At 57.5% G+C, this 17,913-nt stretch overlaps 1 protein-coding gene across 1 annotated transcript in view; it reads right to left on the bottom strand.

Annotated features, from left to right (window-relative positions):
• Window positions 1-16,860: 16,860 nt before the first annotated feature.
• POC1A (POC1 centriolar protein A) overlaps window positions 16,861-17,913 on the bottom strand; it is a 57,823-nt gene continuing 56,770 nt past the window's right edge. Inside the window, exon 11 of the mRNA XM_004676097.2 lies at window positions 16,861-17,460. Coding sequence (XP_004676154.1) covers window positions 17,362-17,460 — 99 coding nt within the window. The 3' untranslated portion in view covers window positions 16,861-17,361. The remainder of the gene's footprint in view (window positions 17,461-17,913) is intronic.

Genomic DNA, 17,913 nt, shown 5'->3' with positions numbered 1-17,913 from the left:
GCTGCCCCTCCCCACAGGTACGCGGGCTCGCCTGCTGCCCGGTGCGCCCAGGCCTGGCGCTGAGGCCCTCGCCCCGCCTCAATGCTGCTGCCGTACCGCCTCGACTGGAAGTGTGCCTCCTCTAGGGGACGCAGCCAAGACCTGTCAGGTCCTCCACGCCGGCGCCGCTCCGAGATCTTCGGCGTCCTACGTAGAAGGGCTGCCCTGGGGGCGTCCTGCGCCTGTCATCCCCTCCCTACATTCCCAGAAGCTGAGTTCCCCTGAGATGAGGCGGGAGGGTCTGGTCACGCTGAGCCAGACTCTCCTCCTCCTGCGTTCAACCTCATTCATGCACTCTCTCAGTGAGTTCATTCAACAAATGGGAACTGAACGCCTACTACGCGCCAGGCACAATGCTTAGGCGTTCACCGTTCCAAGCGAGTGCATAGTCCCTGTAGTGACCCTATAGGCTCCCAGACCTGGAGGTCTCGGGTCTCACTCCAGCAGGACTGACGCGGAATCACCACCTATGCCAGGAGTCGTGCCACCCTCCGCGGGCAGGTGTGGAGACATCCTAGAAATACCCAGCCTGGAAAAAGAGAGAGAGCCCTTTAAGAAAGCTTTACAAGCGGGGTGGTGACAGGCGCCGAGCGCTGCGCCACGTGATTTTTCCACAGGGGGCGGGCGGAAAGGCGAGAGTCTTCACAATCCCCCCGCCTTCTCCCACCCTACAGTGCACCAATGAACTTTCGTGATAGGCGGGAGTGCACCTCACAGATAGCCAATCGTGGCCAAGGAGACGGGGAGGGAGGGCGGGAGAGATGGAGGCCGGGAAGGAGGCGGGGTCAGTCTCCGGCTCCACCCCACGCGGGAAGTGGGCGGGGCCTCTGTCAGCTCGCTGGCCCCCTCGCAGGAGGGCGGGGCAGAGGAGGTGAATGGATCCTCAGGTAGCCCTGGAACAAAGCGTGTTGACTGGGATGGCGCGCGTGCGCACGGGCGTCTCGCAGGCCCTGTGGGATGGAGCTTGCACCCGGGCCCTGCTGTCAACCTGTTCGATTCCTGGCGGAGTGTGGGGTATCCCCTCCTCCCGGGTCTTGCTCCTCCAACTCTGCCCAGATCTGGTCTGCTCGGAGCCACCTAGCCCCACCTCCAATTAGAGGAAGTCGGGTCAGGTGGGCGCCCTAGTGCTGGTTTGCCAAGGCAGGGTTTACAGAACGGAACTAGAGTATTTGCGCTTTCCACTAACCTAATCGGAAAGCATGAAGAAGGGAGCGGTCCCTGTGTCTGCTGGTCTTCCATGCCAAGTCCTTTTACTTAAAGGACTTCACCCCGGGCACAGTGCTGTGTCCCAAAGAAGCAGGGTTCTCTCCCACTGCCACGAGACTGCGCCACAACCAGCTGTGGTCTTATTCCCAGGATTTCGATTCATACTGACGTCGTTATTTGTGCGGGGTCCTTAGGTTCACTCTGGGAAAGGTCTCATCGAAGCTCCCCTTTTAGCAGCACACGGCAAGTTTCTCCACTCATATTTACAGAGACAGACACTCACTTGTATTTACAGAGCAGGTTTATTAGGAGTAGGGGCAGACAGAGAAGGAGACTTGCATAGACACAAGCAGGCAGAAGCCTGTCCCAAAGGGACAGGCTTGCTGAGAGGCCTGCGTGGTTGCAGGCGGGCGGCCTTAGGAGAGCGGCCTCCGCTGAGGGAGGTCAGTGCAGAGAAGCCCTGGCATGGTGCAGGTCGCGGGCAGGCAGGAGGCTGCTGCCCTGCAGAGGGAGAGAGAATGGGTGGAAAGAAGCACCTGCACAGTCACAGGTGGGCAGAGGACTGCTGCCCCCAGCCAGTGCAGAGACTGCTCTGATACAGTCCTTTTCTCTGTGGGAGGGGCTCATGCCTTTGTGGAGTGGCCTGTTTGTTGCTGATTCTGGATAACTGTGTAGAATCTCACAGTAGGCCCAATCTCTGTATCGTTACCCTCAGGTCTGTGTTTCCGATATTCCCTACAGCAGTCTGATACAGGAGTCTCTGTGACTGGGTTAACGGCCATGTTAGTTCCTTCTGCCCTATGTCCTTGCATGAGTCAGGTTTTAACCTTGTCTCCTTCTGGTTTTCTATTCTTTTCCTCCACCAGTACCAACAGAGGTGAAATGAGGTCTCCAACCTCCTGCCCCAGAATGTCCAGGGGTTGTAGGGCAGATCTCACATCCCTAGGGTCCCAAGACCTGTGGAGCTTCCAGGTCCTGAGAGGCCCAGACTCTTGCTCTGCCCTTCCACTTGCTGCTGGTGTATAGCGTTGACCAGAGTGGCAAGCTCACTTCTCTGGGTCTCAGTTTACCCATGTAGGAAAATGCAGTGCCCAGCCAGCCCACAAATCTACCCAACTAGGAAGGTATGTCCTCAGGCAAGGCCTCAGGGAGAGCTGTCAGGGATGGAGGCAGCACACACAAAGAGGCCTGGTGTGTGAGGAAACTACTATAGGAGTTTATAAAAACAAAACAAAATGGCAGAACAGAACCACAGGGGTGGGGAATCACTCCTGGGAGGGTGGAGGGCTCACTGAGAGCCTGTGGAGCAGGTGAAGCACCAGGTCCTTCCTGGATCTTTGCCAACAGTGGCTAGAGGAGGAACTGGCCAGCACTCTCACTGGTGGGGACACAACTTTCACTGTGTCCCCAGTTTGTTTCCCATCCTTTCACACCAGCTTGTGATGGCTCCAGTGTCTCCTCCCCTCTCGGCTCCAGGGTCATACTCCCTGAAGAGAACTGTAAGGACATGTGGGGTAGGGAAGATTTCCCTAGGGGTGGGCTCTTCCTCCTGCTCCTCTCTCGTGGATGTAGAGAGGGGCAGGATGTGGGTGAAGACAAGGGACAGCATGCAATAGAAGCAAAGCGGTGGAGGGGATTCCGCCTGACCGTGTGAGGCGCCAGCATGCCCCAGGTTCTCATCACCCAGGAGAGGCCTGAGGCTTCGGTTCCTGAGTGCACCTCCACGGAGACACAGTGCATAAAATGGCTCCTAACCCTGCTGCTGCAGAGCTGTTTAACTTGCAAGGCCCAGAGCATAGCCAGAACTTGTCCATGCTCACACAGCAAGGGGCGAGGGCTGCCCCTGCTCAGGCCTCACCCGGCAACTGTAAGCCTCCCTCAAGGATGCTGGGAGAGGGGAGTCCTGGGACTCTGGGAGGCCTTGGGATCAAAGACATTCCTTTTCTTCAGGAATGTGGCTTTTCCTGCCCTTTCAGGGGTTTGGCCCTCCCTCACCCTCTGGAGAGGTGGGCCTCACCAGGGTCTCCCTGAGGGGTGGGGTAAGGACCCCCAGACTGGTTAGGGTCGCTGGGAGTGAGTTGGTCTTGGGAGGGGAGCTCTGAAGGCTATGCCTCTCCTGCTCACCTGCAAGTCTTTGCACAGGGTGCACATTTTTTTTACCTGTTGCCTGTCTTGTAGAAGATCCTAGCTCAGGTATCATGTTTGGGAAGTCCTCCTCTGATCCTCCAGGCTAAATTAGCCCCTTCTCCATGCTCCTGACATCCCTGCACTGGCTGTCTCTCTCTGGACTCTACCATATGGTAGTCACTGTTTGACAGCCTCCCCACCTCCCAACTTTCTCCTTTTGGATGCCTGACAGCATGCCTGCCTCCCCTCAAACCCATTCCTCCTCCTGTCATCCCTCTTCACCCAAGCAACAGGCCCAAACCCATGAGGTTTGGAATTGTCTTCCCTGTCTGCGCAAAATCAGTTCCAGAACTTCACAGTAAAGGGGCCTTCCCAGTAAGACAAGGATTGACCGTGAGGGTAGAATGCTTGTTCCAAGAGCAGATATGAATTGGTGGAAACGCCAGCCCTACACACACAGAGACTGGTGACGCAGGAGCTGTGTCGCGAAGAGTAAGCAGCTTTACCCACTAGTGCCATGGAGCGCTTGGAGATGGGCCACTATGGTTTGAATGGCACATGCCGAGAGGAGATATGGAGGGGTTGGGTCATTGCCCTCCCATCCTAAGACTAGCGCAAATGTAGGGTGAGCTTCTGCCTGCTTCAGGGGGCATCTTTCCAGTAGGGGTCTCTATTTCATACCCACTCTGGTAGCTGAGCATGCACTGAGGCCAGGCTGGCTTCTCCCAAGCTGCCACCGCCACTGCTGCTGCTGCTGGTGACAGAGCCAGCCTCTCTCTGTCCAGGTCTGGTCCACCAGACTGGGGAAATGTGCCATCAGAGCTCTTCCCGAGACCCAATCTGGGGTCACTCTGCTTGCCCTGAAACTCATGGTGAGATGCCTGCTTGCCTAGACTGTCGTCAGAACAGTCATACACCAAGCCAGCAGTGCACTGCTAGAGGTCTGGCAACTCTGCTGGTCAGAACTCCTGGCTACACACACACATATGTGCATGTGCACACTTACATACAAGGACACATACACACAGGTGCAAACAACACATAGACCTACCTAGGGAACGGCAGACTCACAGGCACGTGTGTGTGCCTGCGGAAGTACTCAGACACTGACCTGCTCACAGGTGCAGGTATGCACAACAGCGTGTACACACTTGAACCCTGTGTGTCTGGCCACTCTGCACTGTTGGAGAGGCATTCACAGACAGGTACCCCCAGAGGGGTTGTGACAAGCTAGTGGGGCCTACATTTGACCCCCCCAGGCCTCCAGTCACCATGTCTTATTGCCTCTAGCCTGGCTCTCTGTGGTGACAAGTTCTGGATGGAATGGGAGTCCACTCCAGCCTTCCTCCCAGCAGGAAGCTGCCAGGCCCTGGGGATAGCAGTACTTCATGGGGAAACTGTTGCCTGGCATGGCTTGGATAATGGGGAGCAGGTGCCTGTAATCCTCCCTTCCCCTGCCCAGATGTGTGTGGGCAGGAGGACAGAGCCCTACAGAACACGCTGGAGCGAGGGTCACACCCAGGGAAAGCCAGAGAACAAGACCTGGCAGGATGGAAGCCATCTGGGAGATACCCAATGGTTCCCGGAGAAGGCAAAAGGGAGTGGCGAAAGCCAGGCTTCCCCTCTCCTTGGAGCCCAAACATTTTCTGAGGACCTCAGTGGGCCAGAGAATGTGCAGGGCAGTGAGGCGGCACCATAGAGGACTTGTGACCTGACCCCTCCCTCTCCTGTCGCCCCACCCAGCAGTGACTAGTGGACCCTTGGCTATCCTCCCCAGTGATTCCCCGACCACCCGCTGAGAGTGAGCTCTTTCCCAGCCACGCACCCAGCCCACAGAGCCCAGCCTGGGGATGGAAACAGGACATCCACTCACCAGTCTCCCGTGTTTACTCCTGTCAGACATGACTAGTTAATCACAGCGTTTTTTCTTGGGAGCCAAAACCCAAGCAGGCATGGCCAGCTGACTGACTGATCTACAAGCGAGGTGAAATCTATTTGCTAAGGCCTCGATTCACAGACAAACTAGCTGTCCCCTCTCTGTCCCCACCCCCAGCTCACCTCAACCTGTTCACTTCCTGAGCCCTCCTCTGTGCCTCCACCACAGCACCTCTGTCTCCACAGTTTCCTCATCTTGCTTCCTCACCTTCGGAAGCCACTCCAGCTTCTGAGGGCCACAGCCTCAGCCTCCAAGTCTGTCTTATTTGACCTCAGCAGAATCTGCTCATTCCCCCTGTGGGACCTAGCATTGTCTCCCCTCTGCCCACTGACGGGCACTTCAGTCTGCAGGAGTGGAGGTCCAGTGCCTCACCTGTGTGACTTCACCTAGGTGAGCCTCCCTTTTGTCAGTGGAACCCCTCATGAGCTCACCCAGATCCTGGGGGCCTTCCAGGCCCCACCCTCCCTCTCACTAAGCTCTCAGAGGGATGGGATACCCCTAAGAAGGATGAGAAAGTGATCATGTCAAGCTCCGCTAATGAGGACTGATACCAAGTGGGTCTGGTTCTGTCCTGGCCCAAAGGTCACATCCATGTTGCCCTCACTCCATTACTCTCTGTCACAACTTCAGTCTGCATTTGCCCTAGATTCCCCAGTTAGGAGAGCAGAGCAAGGCTTATGTGTCCCTTCTACGGATGGGAAACCTGAGGCCTAGGCAGGGAAATGTCTTGCCCAAGGGCCTGGCTCCAGCCCCAGCCAGTTACTCACTTACCCGCTGAGCTTGGGGTGAGTCATGGTGGCCCAGGTGATGGGAAGGAAACATATAAACATGGGCCAGTGGGAAGGGCGGTCTGATGGGAAGGTGGAAGCGCCTGCCCCAGGCTCCCAGCTATGAGTTCCCATTCACAGGCGCCTGTAGGCCCACTGGGCAGGCACACACCGACCATCTTAAATCATGGTCGCTCTGGCCTCATAGTACGAATTTGTGTCACCCCTGGATGGCCTGTCCACCCACTTAACAGGTGGGGACGCCAAGACCCACGGTCACAGTGGCGCTGCGGCAGGGGAAAGGACCCCAGACTAAGAACTTGGCGCTCCTCTTCCCAGCTGGCTTTTCCTGTGTGGCTCCAGGCTCCTGCGGGAGGAACCTCCTGTTCTGCCACTTCTTTCCCATTTCCTGGGCAGGTCAACATGGTGGGGGTAGGGGGGGCAGGTAAAGGGGGGTGATGGAGACAGACTGGGAGCATTAGCAGCTGTTCGCCCCATTATGAGAAGCGTTAGCTCCCACACGTGGCATCTATGCCATCAAACGCCCTTTCCACTTCCATGGCCTATCTGGCTAACCTGTCCTGGCACCCAGTTTCCTGTCTATGCCCTGGGCATTCTTTCCGGCCTCCTTTCCAGCCTAGCTCCATCCCTACAGCCCAGGTCCATGAGCAGCCAGAGGAACCTATGACACCATGAATCGCCTGGCTCCTCAGCAGCCCACTGCTCCCAGTGTGGGGCGTGAACTCCCAAACCCCGTCCATGGCCGGCTTGGCTGGGTCAAGCGCTACCCGCCACCATCTGGAACCCCCTTTGGGTTCCAGATTCTCTGGTTGCCTTCCACTCTCTCTCCCCATTGCCCCCGGCTCCCTCTCCAGGGTCCCAGCACCCAAAGGCTCCTCTGCCCGAACCCTCTTTTCCCAGCTCTTTCCTTGACTTCCTTTTAATCCCCCCTCCACCCCACTCACCTTCTAGCACCAGAGTGGGCATCAGGGAGGGGCTAAACCAGAGCAGGAGCCTTCCAGGGCCTGTGCTGTCAGCTGTGAGCACGAGGGCCTCTGATGTAAAGCGCCTGTGCTCTCCCCTGCCGCGCGGAGGTAGCCTCTCCCTTCCATTCCCACACAGAGCCTGTCTGTTCTATGCAACCTGCCAGTGGAGGTGCCCTGGAGTCGGAAGGCTCCTTGCCATGAAAGAGATGAAGCCTTCTTCTCCCTGTGCCTACTGGGGCCTCATCTCTGCTCCGGGCTGTTAGGCCTTAATTTCCCTGTTTGGGAGAAGATGCGCCTCACCCTCACCAAGGGGCAGCTCTCCCTGACTAACTGCAAGTTGAGTCTAAACTCCCACCTCTTCCTGGATCAGGGTACCTGGGTCCTAACCCTGGGGGCATCTGGACCGAGCCTGGAAGGGGATGTGCTGGGTGGGGGCTCTGACTCCCCTGGGGGCTCCTTCTGCTGAGGACTTGGAGCTGTTCAGCAGCCCTGACAGAACCAGGCAGGCTGATCTCTCCTCCTTGGGGTGGAGAGGAAGGCAGAGGAGAGAGAATTCACACAAATCCAGGTGGGCAGGTTTCATGCCCCAAAACTCCAGAGCTACGGGTGCAGGCTAACGGGCATTCCTCTTGCATCCCAGAATATTTGATTCTGATCAAAGGCCTGATCCCCTCTCCCCCCGTCTCTCAGACTCTCCAGGGCTGTGGGCAGCACCTCCGAAGTCCACCTGGGACTCTGAGGGCTAGAAGGCAGGGCTTTGGGGGGACAAGGGCCCCATCTGGCCATCATCCACCTTAGCCTCCTTGAAGCTTCTGATCCTTCTGAGGCCACCTGTGCCATGGAGCCCTGATGGTTTGAGCAGGGATGGGGGGTGGGGGGGCAGGAGGGATGTTCTAGCAGCGGCAGGAATTGCCAGCCAGAGAAAAGGCAAAGTGTAGTGATAGTTGGGGGAGGCAGGTGTGCCCTGGTTCTGTCTGCCAAACCAGCCTATGATTTTCTGATCAGGAGAACCAGCAGTGAGTGATAGCAATGTCAGTCCAAGCTTTGAGGCTGGGAGGTGGAGGAGGCTGGGAATTCCCAGGGCACCTGCCTGGCGGATGTGCCAGGGGCCTGGGCTGGGGCTTGGGGCTGGCCAGGGGCGGGGGCTGGCAGGCCTCTCTGTAGATGCCAGGCCTAATTGCCTCATTAGCACCTGCCTGCTGTCTGGGCCTGTCTGGTTCCCTCCCTACTGGCCCACACAGCCCTGTTTTTCAGGAATTCCTCCTGGAGGCATTGATGGTGACATGGAGAGGCACTGACAGTGACCATGACAAAGCTGGGAAAAGGGCTCTGGGAGCCAGCTGGCCTGGTCCCAGCAGGAGGTTTCTGGGTTGAGGCCTCAGCACCAAGTGTACTGTCCCCAGCTTCATGCCCAGCAGCCCACAATGGCTCGCTGTCCCGCTGCCGCTGGAGCTGGGTGTGTGGCACTCCCAGGTGGGCGGCACCAGTGACAGCACCAGGAAACAGTCTAGGGGACTCCCTGCCTGGCTCCACCTAGCTCTACTCCTGCCACAGGGGCACGTGCCCCAAGATCTGGGAGAGTCCCAGAGGACGAGTTCAATGAACTCTGCTCAGGGCTCCCAGTAGGGCCCTCTGAGGTGGAGACAGGCAAGACCAGAGCCACTCTGCCTGGGGCCCCTCACTGCCCTGACCTTCAGGGGCCAGCACTGGCCTGAGCTGTGTGAGCAGCTCACAGTCCAAGGCTGGAGGGGGTGGTGCTGCGGGTGGGGTGAGAGGCACCGAGAGGGCAGTTTGGCTAGAGCTGAGCCTTCCTGAAACCCCCACAGCAACTAGCTCCAGCCTAAGACCTCAGCTGTGAGCGTCTGGGTCCCAGACTATGGGCCTGTCAGACATGGAGCCACCCAGGGAGGAACCGGAACCCGTGCAGCAGGGAGGCACAGTGCTCCCTGCTGTGGGTCTGGGGGGCTCCTGGAGGTGCTCCAGGCTCCATCTATAAAGTAAGGCAATGCCTCTGCCAATGCTAAGCCCCGGGGGTGAGGGGCAACCAGCACATCTTGGATCTGCCAGAGGGAAGGGCCTCTTTGGTCTAGGGAACTAGACAGACTCCAGCCATCCACAAGCATGTGGGCAGCAGGAATGACCTTATCCCAGACAAGGTTAAGCTGACTATTTGCCTGGCCCTGCACTGGGTGGAGGGGGGTGCCCCATGTATGTTGAACAGAGCAAGGTTACAATGGAGGGGTGGGGGCTGGGGCCTCCAGCCAGGAAACCTGGTTCTGATCCTGCCCTCACCACCAGCCTCCCCTATTGGGGCTTCAGCTTCTTCCTCTTGAAAGTGGGGTACAGTATACCATGTAAGATGGCTTTGAAGCAGGAGCAAATGTGCCTTGACTTAAGCTCAGCCCTCTGTCCTGGGTGGTCGGGAGCTGAGAGCCTGTGCGTGGGAGCAGAGCTGAGAAGGGCCTGTAGGCAGCTGTGCAGGGGCGTGTGGGCAGAGGCTGGCCCACAGGGAGGCAACTGGGGACAGGACACGGAGCAGCTCTTCTGGATCTTGCGCCTGGCCAGGCAGTCACTCGGCACTCCCAGAACCCAGGGCCTGCCTGTGTGGGTCGCTTCCTGCGGGGCGTGGCCCTGCCTGCCAGTCTCCCGCCTCTGCGACTGTGCCCAGCCTGGCCACCCACCTGCCTGTCCTCCTGTGAGCACAAAACGCCAGGGAGGGAGGCAGGGAGGGAACTGGAGCCACTGGGTCCCTAGTGTGGCCACACCAGCAGCTTCCTGCTCCCTCCTGCCCTTTTCCTCAGCCGTCAGCCCCTTTCCAGTCCCATCCTCTGCTCAGACCCAGGAAACAACCACCTCTGCTCTGACCCTCAGGGAGCCTTTCCCATCAGGGGGCTTTGACCCAGGGCTGGTGCCTTCTTAGGGCTCTTCCAGCATTTTCCAAAGTGGGATGCGTGGGACAGGTGCCCCTTGATAAGATGGATTGTGTGCTCACATGTCTGGGAAACGCCGGCACTCTGCCCTCCAGCTGCACAGCCTGGCGGTGCCGAAAGGTTCCAAGTCCTGCAGAGACATGGCTGGCTTTTGCTCATCTGGCATCTCCCGAACTCTGGTAAACACTGCACCAGCTTTTTACACACTGTCCACTCCTGCCCTTTGGGACTGTGCCCTCCGGGGTCCTTGCTGAATAGCTCTCTGCAGCTCTGTTGTCTCTGGACTTCCCTTTTCCACTTGAGAAGCTGAGGGTCATCAAGGTAGTTGCTCAGAGCCCCGCCCTCTGGCCCTGTCTAGGGACCTGGAGGTCCGCTTTTCATCAGCAGGTCCAGCTTGTGGGGTGCTACCCAGGCTAGGGTAGGGGGGCTAGGATGATAAATGGTGCTGGAGTGGGGCAAGCTGGAGCAGAACGAGATGAGCGGATGCCTGGCTGTGCCCCTCGCCAGCGCCAGCCGGCTCCTGGCCACCACCAGCTCCTGTGCTCTCTAGCTGGAGGCTGCACAGGGCCAGACAGAGGCCAGACAGGGAGGCCGCGCAGCTCAGCATGGGGGCTGCGGACAGGGCCCTCCCTGAGCCCAGGCCAGAGTTGGGTTACGATCTCTAATGAGTTCCACATGCTGGTGAATGCCTCCAAGAGGAAATGGGAAGGGGCTGGGGAGGGGAAGAGGGGCCTGAGAGGGAATTGAAAACATGTGTTTAGGAGGAGGACTGGAGGGGAGGCGGGGAGCAGAGGGGGAGGGGTCAGGAGGAAGGGAAGACTATCCCCAGAAGTCCTGGCGCCCACCCCCCACTAGGTTGTTTGCCAGGCTCTAGGCTCCAGCAGGAGGCCCCCAGGCCAGTGGTGGGAGTGGTGGGAGGGACCCCTTAGAGGGCCACTCCTCTCCTCCAGGTGGAAAAAGGCCCCAATTCCCAGCCTTGCTTGGCTGGGGTTCTGAGCCCCTAGGGGCAGGAATGAATCAGGGGTTTGGAGGGTCTGTGGTGGCATGAGGAAGCCCCTCCACATCCAGCTGGCTCCTACCGGGTACTCATCAGATCCAGCTCAGCTGCCCACCTCCCACTCCCAGAGAGCAACAAAGCCACTGACCCGTCCAGTCCTGACCCCACCTTTGCCCTCTTGGTTGGTAGCTGGGCAGGGAGACATGGCATGTGGCTTGACTGCCCACTTCTCCTCCTTGTCCAATGGCAGCTATGCATGGACATCCAGATTGGCCTGATGGCTAGAAGCCTCATTAGAGCAGAGCCCATGTTGGCTTGTGGGGTGGGTGGAGTGTCCACTCAACGCATGGCAGTTAGGGAGGGGAGTCTGAGAGCCTCGGGGCTATAGCAGATCACTCTCCCAGGAGCACTAGTTAGGCCCCAGGTTTTCAGCTAGCTGGCCATGGGGGTGGGAGGCAGCTCTTTAGTCTTTCAGGTACCTCCTCAGTCATGGATTAGAGCCCCCAGGGATAAAGTCCACTCTTAGAACTTAGTGCGAGTTGCCTTAGCAAATCTTCCCAGCAGCCCAAAAAGCCACTCCGCCTCTTATCCTATGTTATAGATGAGGAGGCAAAGGCACCAAGAGGTGGAGTCAGAGAAATACTGGCAGTGGGAACAGCAGGTGCAAAGGCCCTGGGGCTGGAATGTTCCTGGAATATCCAAGAACAGTGAAGAGGCTGCTGTGGCTTGAGGAGTGTGAGGGGAGGTTGGGGGGTTGTAGGAGATGGGTATGGGGGACAGGCAGGCTCAAGTAGGCTCCCCTGGCTGTGGTAACCACTGTGACCTGTACTTGGAAGAGGCTGAAACCCCTGGGGAGGGCTGAGCAGGGGTGACATGAGCCTTCTTGCAAGTTTTCTTTTTATTATTTTTCAAATTTAGGAGTAGAGATGCTGGCTGCTATATTTAGAACAGATGAGAGGGTCCAGAGTAGATGTGGGAGGCTGGGTAGGAAATAAGTAACATCATTTTGGCAGGTCCTGGCTCCCTGTGGGGGGCTCCCTTTGGAATGGCTTGTGTGCTAGGCAAGCCTGAGCTTCTGGGGAGGACAGGAAGGGCCTCACCTGGTCTGCCCCAGCTTGTGGAGGCCATCTCTGACTAGCCCCTTGCCAGGAGACTTCGGGACACCTCCCAAAGTGTGAGGGCATTCTCTTGGGGCCTCACAAGTGGCCCCATCACCAAGCACACCCCAACTTCGAGAGGAGCTAGACCTGATCCCAGGATTAGGGCAACTCGAAGGCAGAGGTCAGCTTTCTAGTTCCAGTCATGAAGCTCCACAGCAGCAGCCCAGACAGGGGCCTCTGAACAGAAAGCAACTTCTGTTTCCAGTTAGCAGGCGCATGCGAGTGGCTGCCTGGAAGGCCTGGAGGACTAATTACACTGCTTCTCCCCACTCCAAGTTTCAGAGGTTTCTGGGGAAGAATCTTGGGATTCTGGGAGCTGAGCTGGGTGGGGGTGGGGAATGTGCTGGCCTTAGGGAGCATGACCAGCACTCCCATCCCAGCCTTGTGCATGAGGGCGTCTCTGGCCGGGGTCCGAGTCTGAGGCGCTCAGTCGGAGGAGGGGTCAGTCACCAGAGGAAATTCTGGGAGTGCTGGATGGTTCTAGAAGACCTGCTAGGCCCAGGTAAGGTCCTGGGCTGAACCTGGCCAGGAGAGGGCAGGGGGCAGGTCAGAGGGGTAGAAGAGGCCAGCAGAGCAAAGCCTGTGCAGGGCACTCGTGTGGACACCAGACCTGCCACCAGAACGACGGGTAAAATGGGGCCCGACACTGAGGGACTTCCATGACTCTGAAGTCAATGTCCACTGCAGAGCAGGGGAGGGTGGAGAGCAGAGCTGACGTCAGTGTGACTGAATGATGCTTGTGTGGGTCCCAGCTCTGCAGGCAGGACCTCTGCCCACCGGATGTCCACAAAAGAGACCCACGGCCCACTTTCGGGTGTGTACTTGTGCCTGAAAGAGAAACTCAGGGCTGAGGAAGGGTAGTTTAGGGGAACGCGACTTCCTCGCCTATTGTGGTTCCTTGTCCCAGGGCTCGATTCCTCTGGGTTGGTAGGAGAGTGAGTGGGGCAGGGGTTCCTGTCCCCAGAAGCACTCCAGACAGACAGGGCTCTAGGTGGCCTCACCTCAAGCAAAAGCACTCCCTGGCCTTATCTATAAATAGGTTCTTGGGAGAGTGTTTCCACACCAGCTGGAGGAGGGGCTGGCACAGGAAGCTTTCCTACTGGCTGTGCCCCAGGCTCCCTGGCCTAGCTCCAGCCTCATCTTGAGCAAGGTTGTGAAGAGCCTGAGCCCTGGTCCTGGCACTTGCAGGTCAGACAAAGGGGTGAAGCATCTAGAAAGCTATTCCGGGGGAGGTTGAATGAGCCTTCGGTGCCAGGGCCACCTGGCTGGAGCGGGCTGAAGCCCACTAGGCAATGGAGGAAGCCATGTGCCAGGCAGGTGATGCTCACAGGAGATGGAATGATGCCCCCACGGCACCAGGCTGCCACCAGTCTGGGGCTGTCCCCTCGACAAGCTTTTTTCCATCCTCTGTAGCCTGGGGCGGGGGAGTTGGCCAGGAGACAACCCCCTGCAGGATTCCTGTCCCCGAGATGGCCGCACATTAATTAAGGCTGGAGCCATCAGGGGCTCATCTTGAGCAAATCGCTTAGGAAGAGGAGGTTAATGACAGGGAGCAGGGACAACAGGGCCAGAGTGACTCACCCTGCTCTCGCTCACTCAGAGGGCTGGGTTTCCGGGATTCCGGGCAATCACAAACATTACCCCTCAGTCTGGGCTGGCCCCAGAGGTGGCCTGGCCTCAGGGACAACAGAAACTGTGGCCTAGGAGTGCTCACTTCTCAGCTAGCAAGGGCTGACAAGTGTTTCCTCATCCCTGGGGGTGCCCATGATATTGGCCACAGAATCAAGAAATAACTCAGACCACATACAAATTCAAAGCCAGACGGACTCTGAACCATCAGAACCCCTCCACCCTCACTGACACGTGGGCCAAGTTCCAGGGAAGGGGCTGGAGCTGCCAGAAGTCTCCTCCTAGGCCTGTGAGGGCCACACGTCACACACTGACCACTTCTGCTCTGTGCCCGTCCCTGCTCTGAGCACCTGGCGCGCCGGACAGGTACACTCAGACTTCAACAGTTAGGGCACTGGTTCAAGGTACACAGGACGAGGAGGGGGCAGAGCTGCAATCTGGACTTGGGTGATGAGGGAGGGTCCTGGATTGCCAGCAGCTCCTGCTCTGCCATCTTGGCAGCCTGCTCCCCACACAGTTCCCTGCTGTGCAGAATCCCTGAAGCCTGGCAGATGGAGAGACGGGGCAAGAACTGGACCGGAGGGAGGCTGGATTGTGCCGCCTGGAGCAACGTGGGGTCAGGTGGTCCCGGGCATGGGTCTCTGGGAGGAAGAGCAGCTGGCTCGCCCCAGGTTAGGGTGGACTCAGCTGGGGGCCGTCTGGCTACACTGTCCAGCCAGCCTACCTCCCTCAGTTTTCCCAGCAGTAAGTACAGGTTCATTTCTGGAACTCCAAGAATCTGGCAAAGAGAAAACTGGGAAATCATTTAAATCACAGACACCTATTCTTTTATTTCTTATCTTAGAAAAATTAGGGCACTGAAGGAGTGGAGTGGGAATTGCCATTGAGATGCATTTCCTGACCAAAAAAAAAAAAAAAAAAAAACCTAGTCTAAACTCATCTTCTGAGCCAAAAAAAAAAAAAAGAGATGCTTACAATTTGGTTTTCTGGGAGCCGTTACCAAAATCCAAAATTAGGAGAGATGACTGAAGTATATGCTTTTCCAGCGGGCTGCTTTTGCACTTGGGGCAGGAATGGGGTGGGCACTAAGGGCCCCCCCACCACAGGGGAGCCACTGGGTCAGGGTGACCAGAAGTGTTGTTTGAGGAAACGCAGGGTTCTGTCGCATGTCTCCAACCTCATCGAGTCACCTTAAGTCCCAGTCCACGCCCCTCGTCTGCGCGTGGGCCCACATGCCACCCTGTCGGCCACCACTGCCACGCTCGTGTTACCCAGGCCAGGGGTCCTGTAGCACCTTCACGGAACTGAGGCTAGACGGACGGTCACCAGACGGGTCGGAGCCCTTGGGTTCCTGCACTCCTTCCCCAAGAGACCTGGGCCTCTGGCTTCTCAGTCAGAGGAACAAAGTCATGAATGAGGCCCCACAAGAGCAAGGAAAGAACTTTCGATAAGAATCTGGCACAGGTGAGCACCTCAAGCCATCCACAGCTCTGCCCCCAGCAGGGTGATACAACTTACCCCTATGCTTGCAGAAGGTGGATCTCTTAGTGGTTTTAAAAACAAGTTAGCTCTCTAGAACCATTGTCTTCACCAATATGATCTTTCAAGCCAAGACTGTGATGTGAGGAGTGAGTGATCCCTGCCAACAGTTCACATCTGATAGCTATGATTCAGCTTCCATTAGCAAGGATCCACCAAGGATCACACCACTATTTCCAGATCATTTCCCAAATCCTTTCTAACCCACACTTTCTCTTGCAGAGGAAGATGGATTTCAGAAAGAAATTCAAAACTTGTTCCTGGTTGTCAAGTGAAGACAGGTGCAATGGCCACTCTGGGCGGACCTGTGAGCAAGAGCTCCACAGAACTCTTTGCAGACCTGCTCCTGTCCTACTGCCCCCAGCAAGGGCATCATCTGTCTTTGGAGATGACCCTGCCCTGGGCTGGCTGCTCAGACCACCAGGGAGCCCCAGCCCCAGGCCGAGAAGTTCCCAGAGGGCAGCCTCCGGCTTGTCAGTGGCAGGGGCAGGTGGCATGGCAGGTGATGACAAAGCTGGCGCCAAGCGGTGTCCCCTCTGAGCAGGCTTCTCAGGCTGCCCAAGCTATCCTTAAAAGGCCTCAGGGGGTGGGGTTCCTCAGATCACCTGAGGCTGTCTGAAGATCTTACCAGTCAGTTCAGACCAGCTCACCTACAAGGGAGGACTATAGTGTTTGGGGGCTTCCAGAACATTCTGAGACAGCAGACAATTCCCCACCTGCAGCTGATGGGGAGTGTGTCATGGGCAGCAGGTCCCACTCCCAGTGGGACCATGGGAGTGGACATGATAGGCTTTCATTGCCGACCTGCTGTGCCACTGTTCTGGGCAGCGCAGGCCCTCCTCTAGCCACCTGGAGGGGGCAGTTATCACCACTCAGCAGAACCCAAGATTTGTGTCGCTACATGGGGGTTAGACAACTGGCCAAAGGCAGAGCCTGAGGCTGATCTCAGACTGCTGCAAGCTCCCCGCTCACAGGAAGAGGCCGCTTCCCGAGTCTTGTCACGCGCCAGGTATCAACACAGGCTGCCTCTTTACCAGCGCCAGTTCTTAAGCATCTCACCTGGACACCACAGAGGCCCAAGCACTTCTGCACAAGTACCAAGTGTTCCTGAGATCTAGCACTACCCTGAGCCCCCCCAGGCAAGGGTGTTGGAGGGTAGTACCTGCTCAGCTGGGCCGGTGCCCAAAAAGCCAAATGTTGAAGGAGTGGATGACACCTAGACATATGGAAAACATTCACCTGACCATCCCCAAACAAATGCAGAGAGGGAGGCCCATGGAAACCCTGAGAGCAGATAGAAACGCAGGTCCCTGAGGCCTCCAGGACCCAACTGCAGCCAGCTGGGGCCAGTCAGGAGTGGGTGGGTGGCAGGCAGGGGCTCCAGCTGTTCTTGCTCCCCAAACACCAAAACAGCTGCAAACAAGGGTTTCCTGGGCTTCAGAAGTGACCCTGGCTGGGGCCTGCCCAAATCACCATTTTCATTTTCCATTTGTAGGCCCTAGGGGTGGGGGCCGATGAGTTCTCACTCAGAATAAGCCATTTCTTGGAAAGCTCAATAAAGTCCATTTTAATTTTCGGATTCCTTAGTCCTCACACCACGCAGCAGGAAGTCTCCAGGTCCCAGTAAGTATGCATGGAGCAGAAATAAGGCCACTGCAAAGCTACCCGCACCCTAAGGGCTTGTTCATAGCTCAATCTGGGTCCCACCGATGGGCCTGTCTGTCAGATAAACTGGTTCCTCCAGCCAGAGGGGAGTCACTTCCTAGCTATGGCGGTTCTGGGGTCCTGGGGGAGCTGCGATCCCAGGGAGGCTCTTCAGGACTCCACAGTCACCTTCTCAAGTGGCTCCTTCGCATTAAACTAAATGTTGATCATTGCCAGGTGTCCGGCTCCGGTGCAGATGGGGCAGAGCTGCAGAGCCCCTGGGGCTGGAGATGACCCCCACAGAGCTGAGTCCCCTTTATTTATTTACCCAGGTCCCACAGTAAAAATCCCTGGTCTGTCACCCTCCAAATCGAGCGAGCTCTTGATTCTTGCTCCCCTGATCACGATGTTGTTCTCTGCATGATTAGCTGCTGGTTCTCCAGGCACTGCTTCAGCTTGTCTTCCGTCAGTGTCAACCGCTGCTCCAGGATGGAGACAGTCTGCAAAGTAAGTGGGATCATGCTAAGGGGCCAGGAGACCACCAGGCTGCCTGGGGGCCTCCTCAGTGAATCCATCTCTCTACTGGAGGGGCCTCCGTCCAGCTGAATCCTGTGAGAATTACTGCAGGAATATGCCACCTGGGGGGTAGGCCCCAGGGTGACCACAGCAGGTGACAACTCCCCATGTCTCTGAGCCCATTCTCCCTGTGATCAGGACACTGTGCTCACAGCAGTCCTGGACACGGAAGGGACTCAGCATGGTGTCAGCACTTGCCAGCTTGACCCCCGGTTCCCTGATCTCTGTCCCTTCCCCGCCCCCTGCACGTTGGTTGGCCTGGGGACCTGGCAGTGTGGCCTGCAAATGCCCCCAGTGTCGCTGGGGCTGCCTGTGCTTTGTGGGTCTGGGTCAGTCTTGACAAGGCTGTGACATCAGCCCACACCCCCTGGCTTGGA

The sequence above is a fragment of the Condylura cristata genome, unplaced genomic scaffold, assembly GCF_000260355.1.
Source record: "Condylura cristata isolate star-nosed mole 26May11 unplaced genomic scaffold, ConCri1.0 scaffold00004, whole genome shotgun sequence".
Taxonomy (NCBI): domain Eukaryota; kingdom Metazoa; phylum Chordata; class Mammalia; order Eulipotyphla; family Talpidae; genus Condylura; species Condylura cristata.
This window is presented reverse-complemented; position numbering and strand designations above follow the sequence as displayed.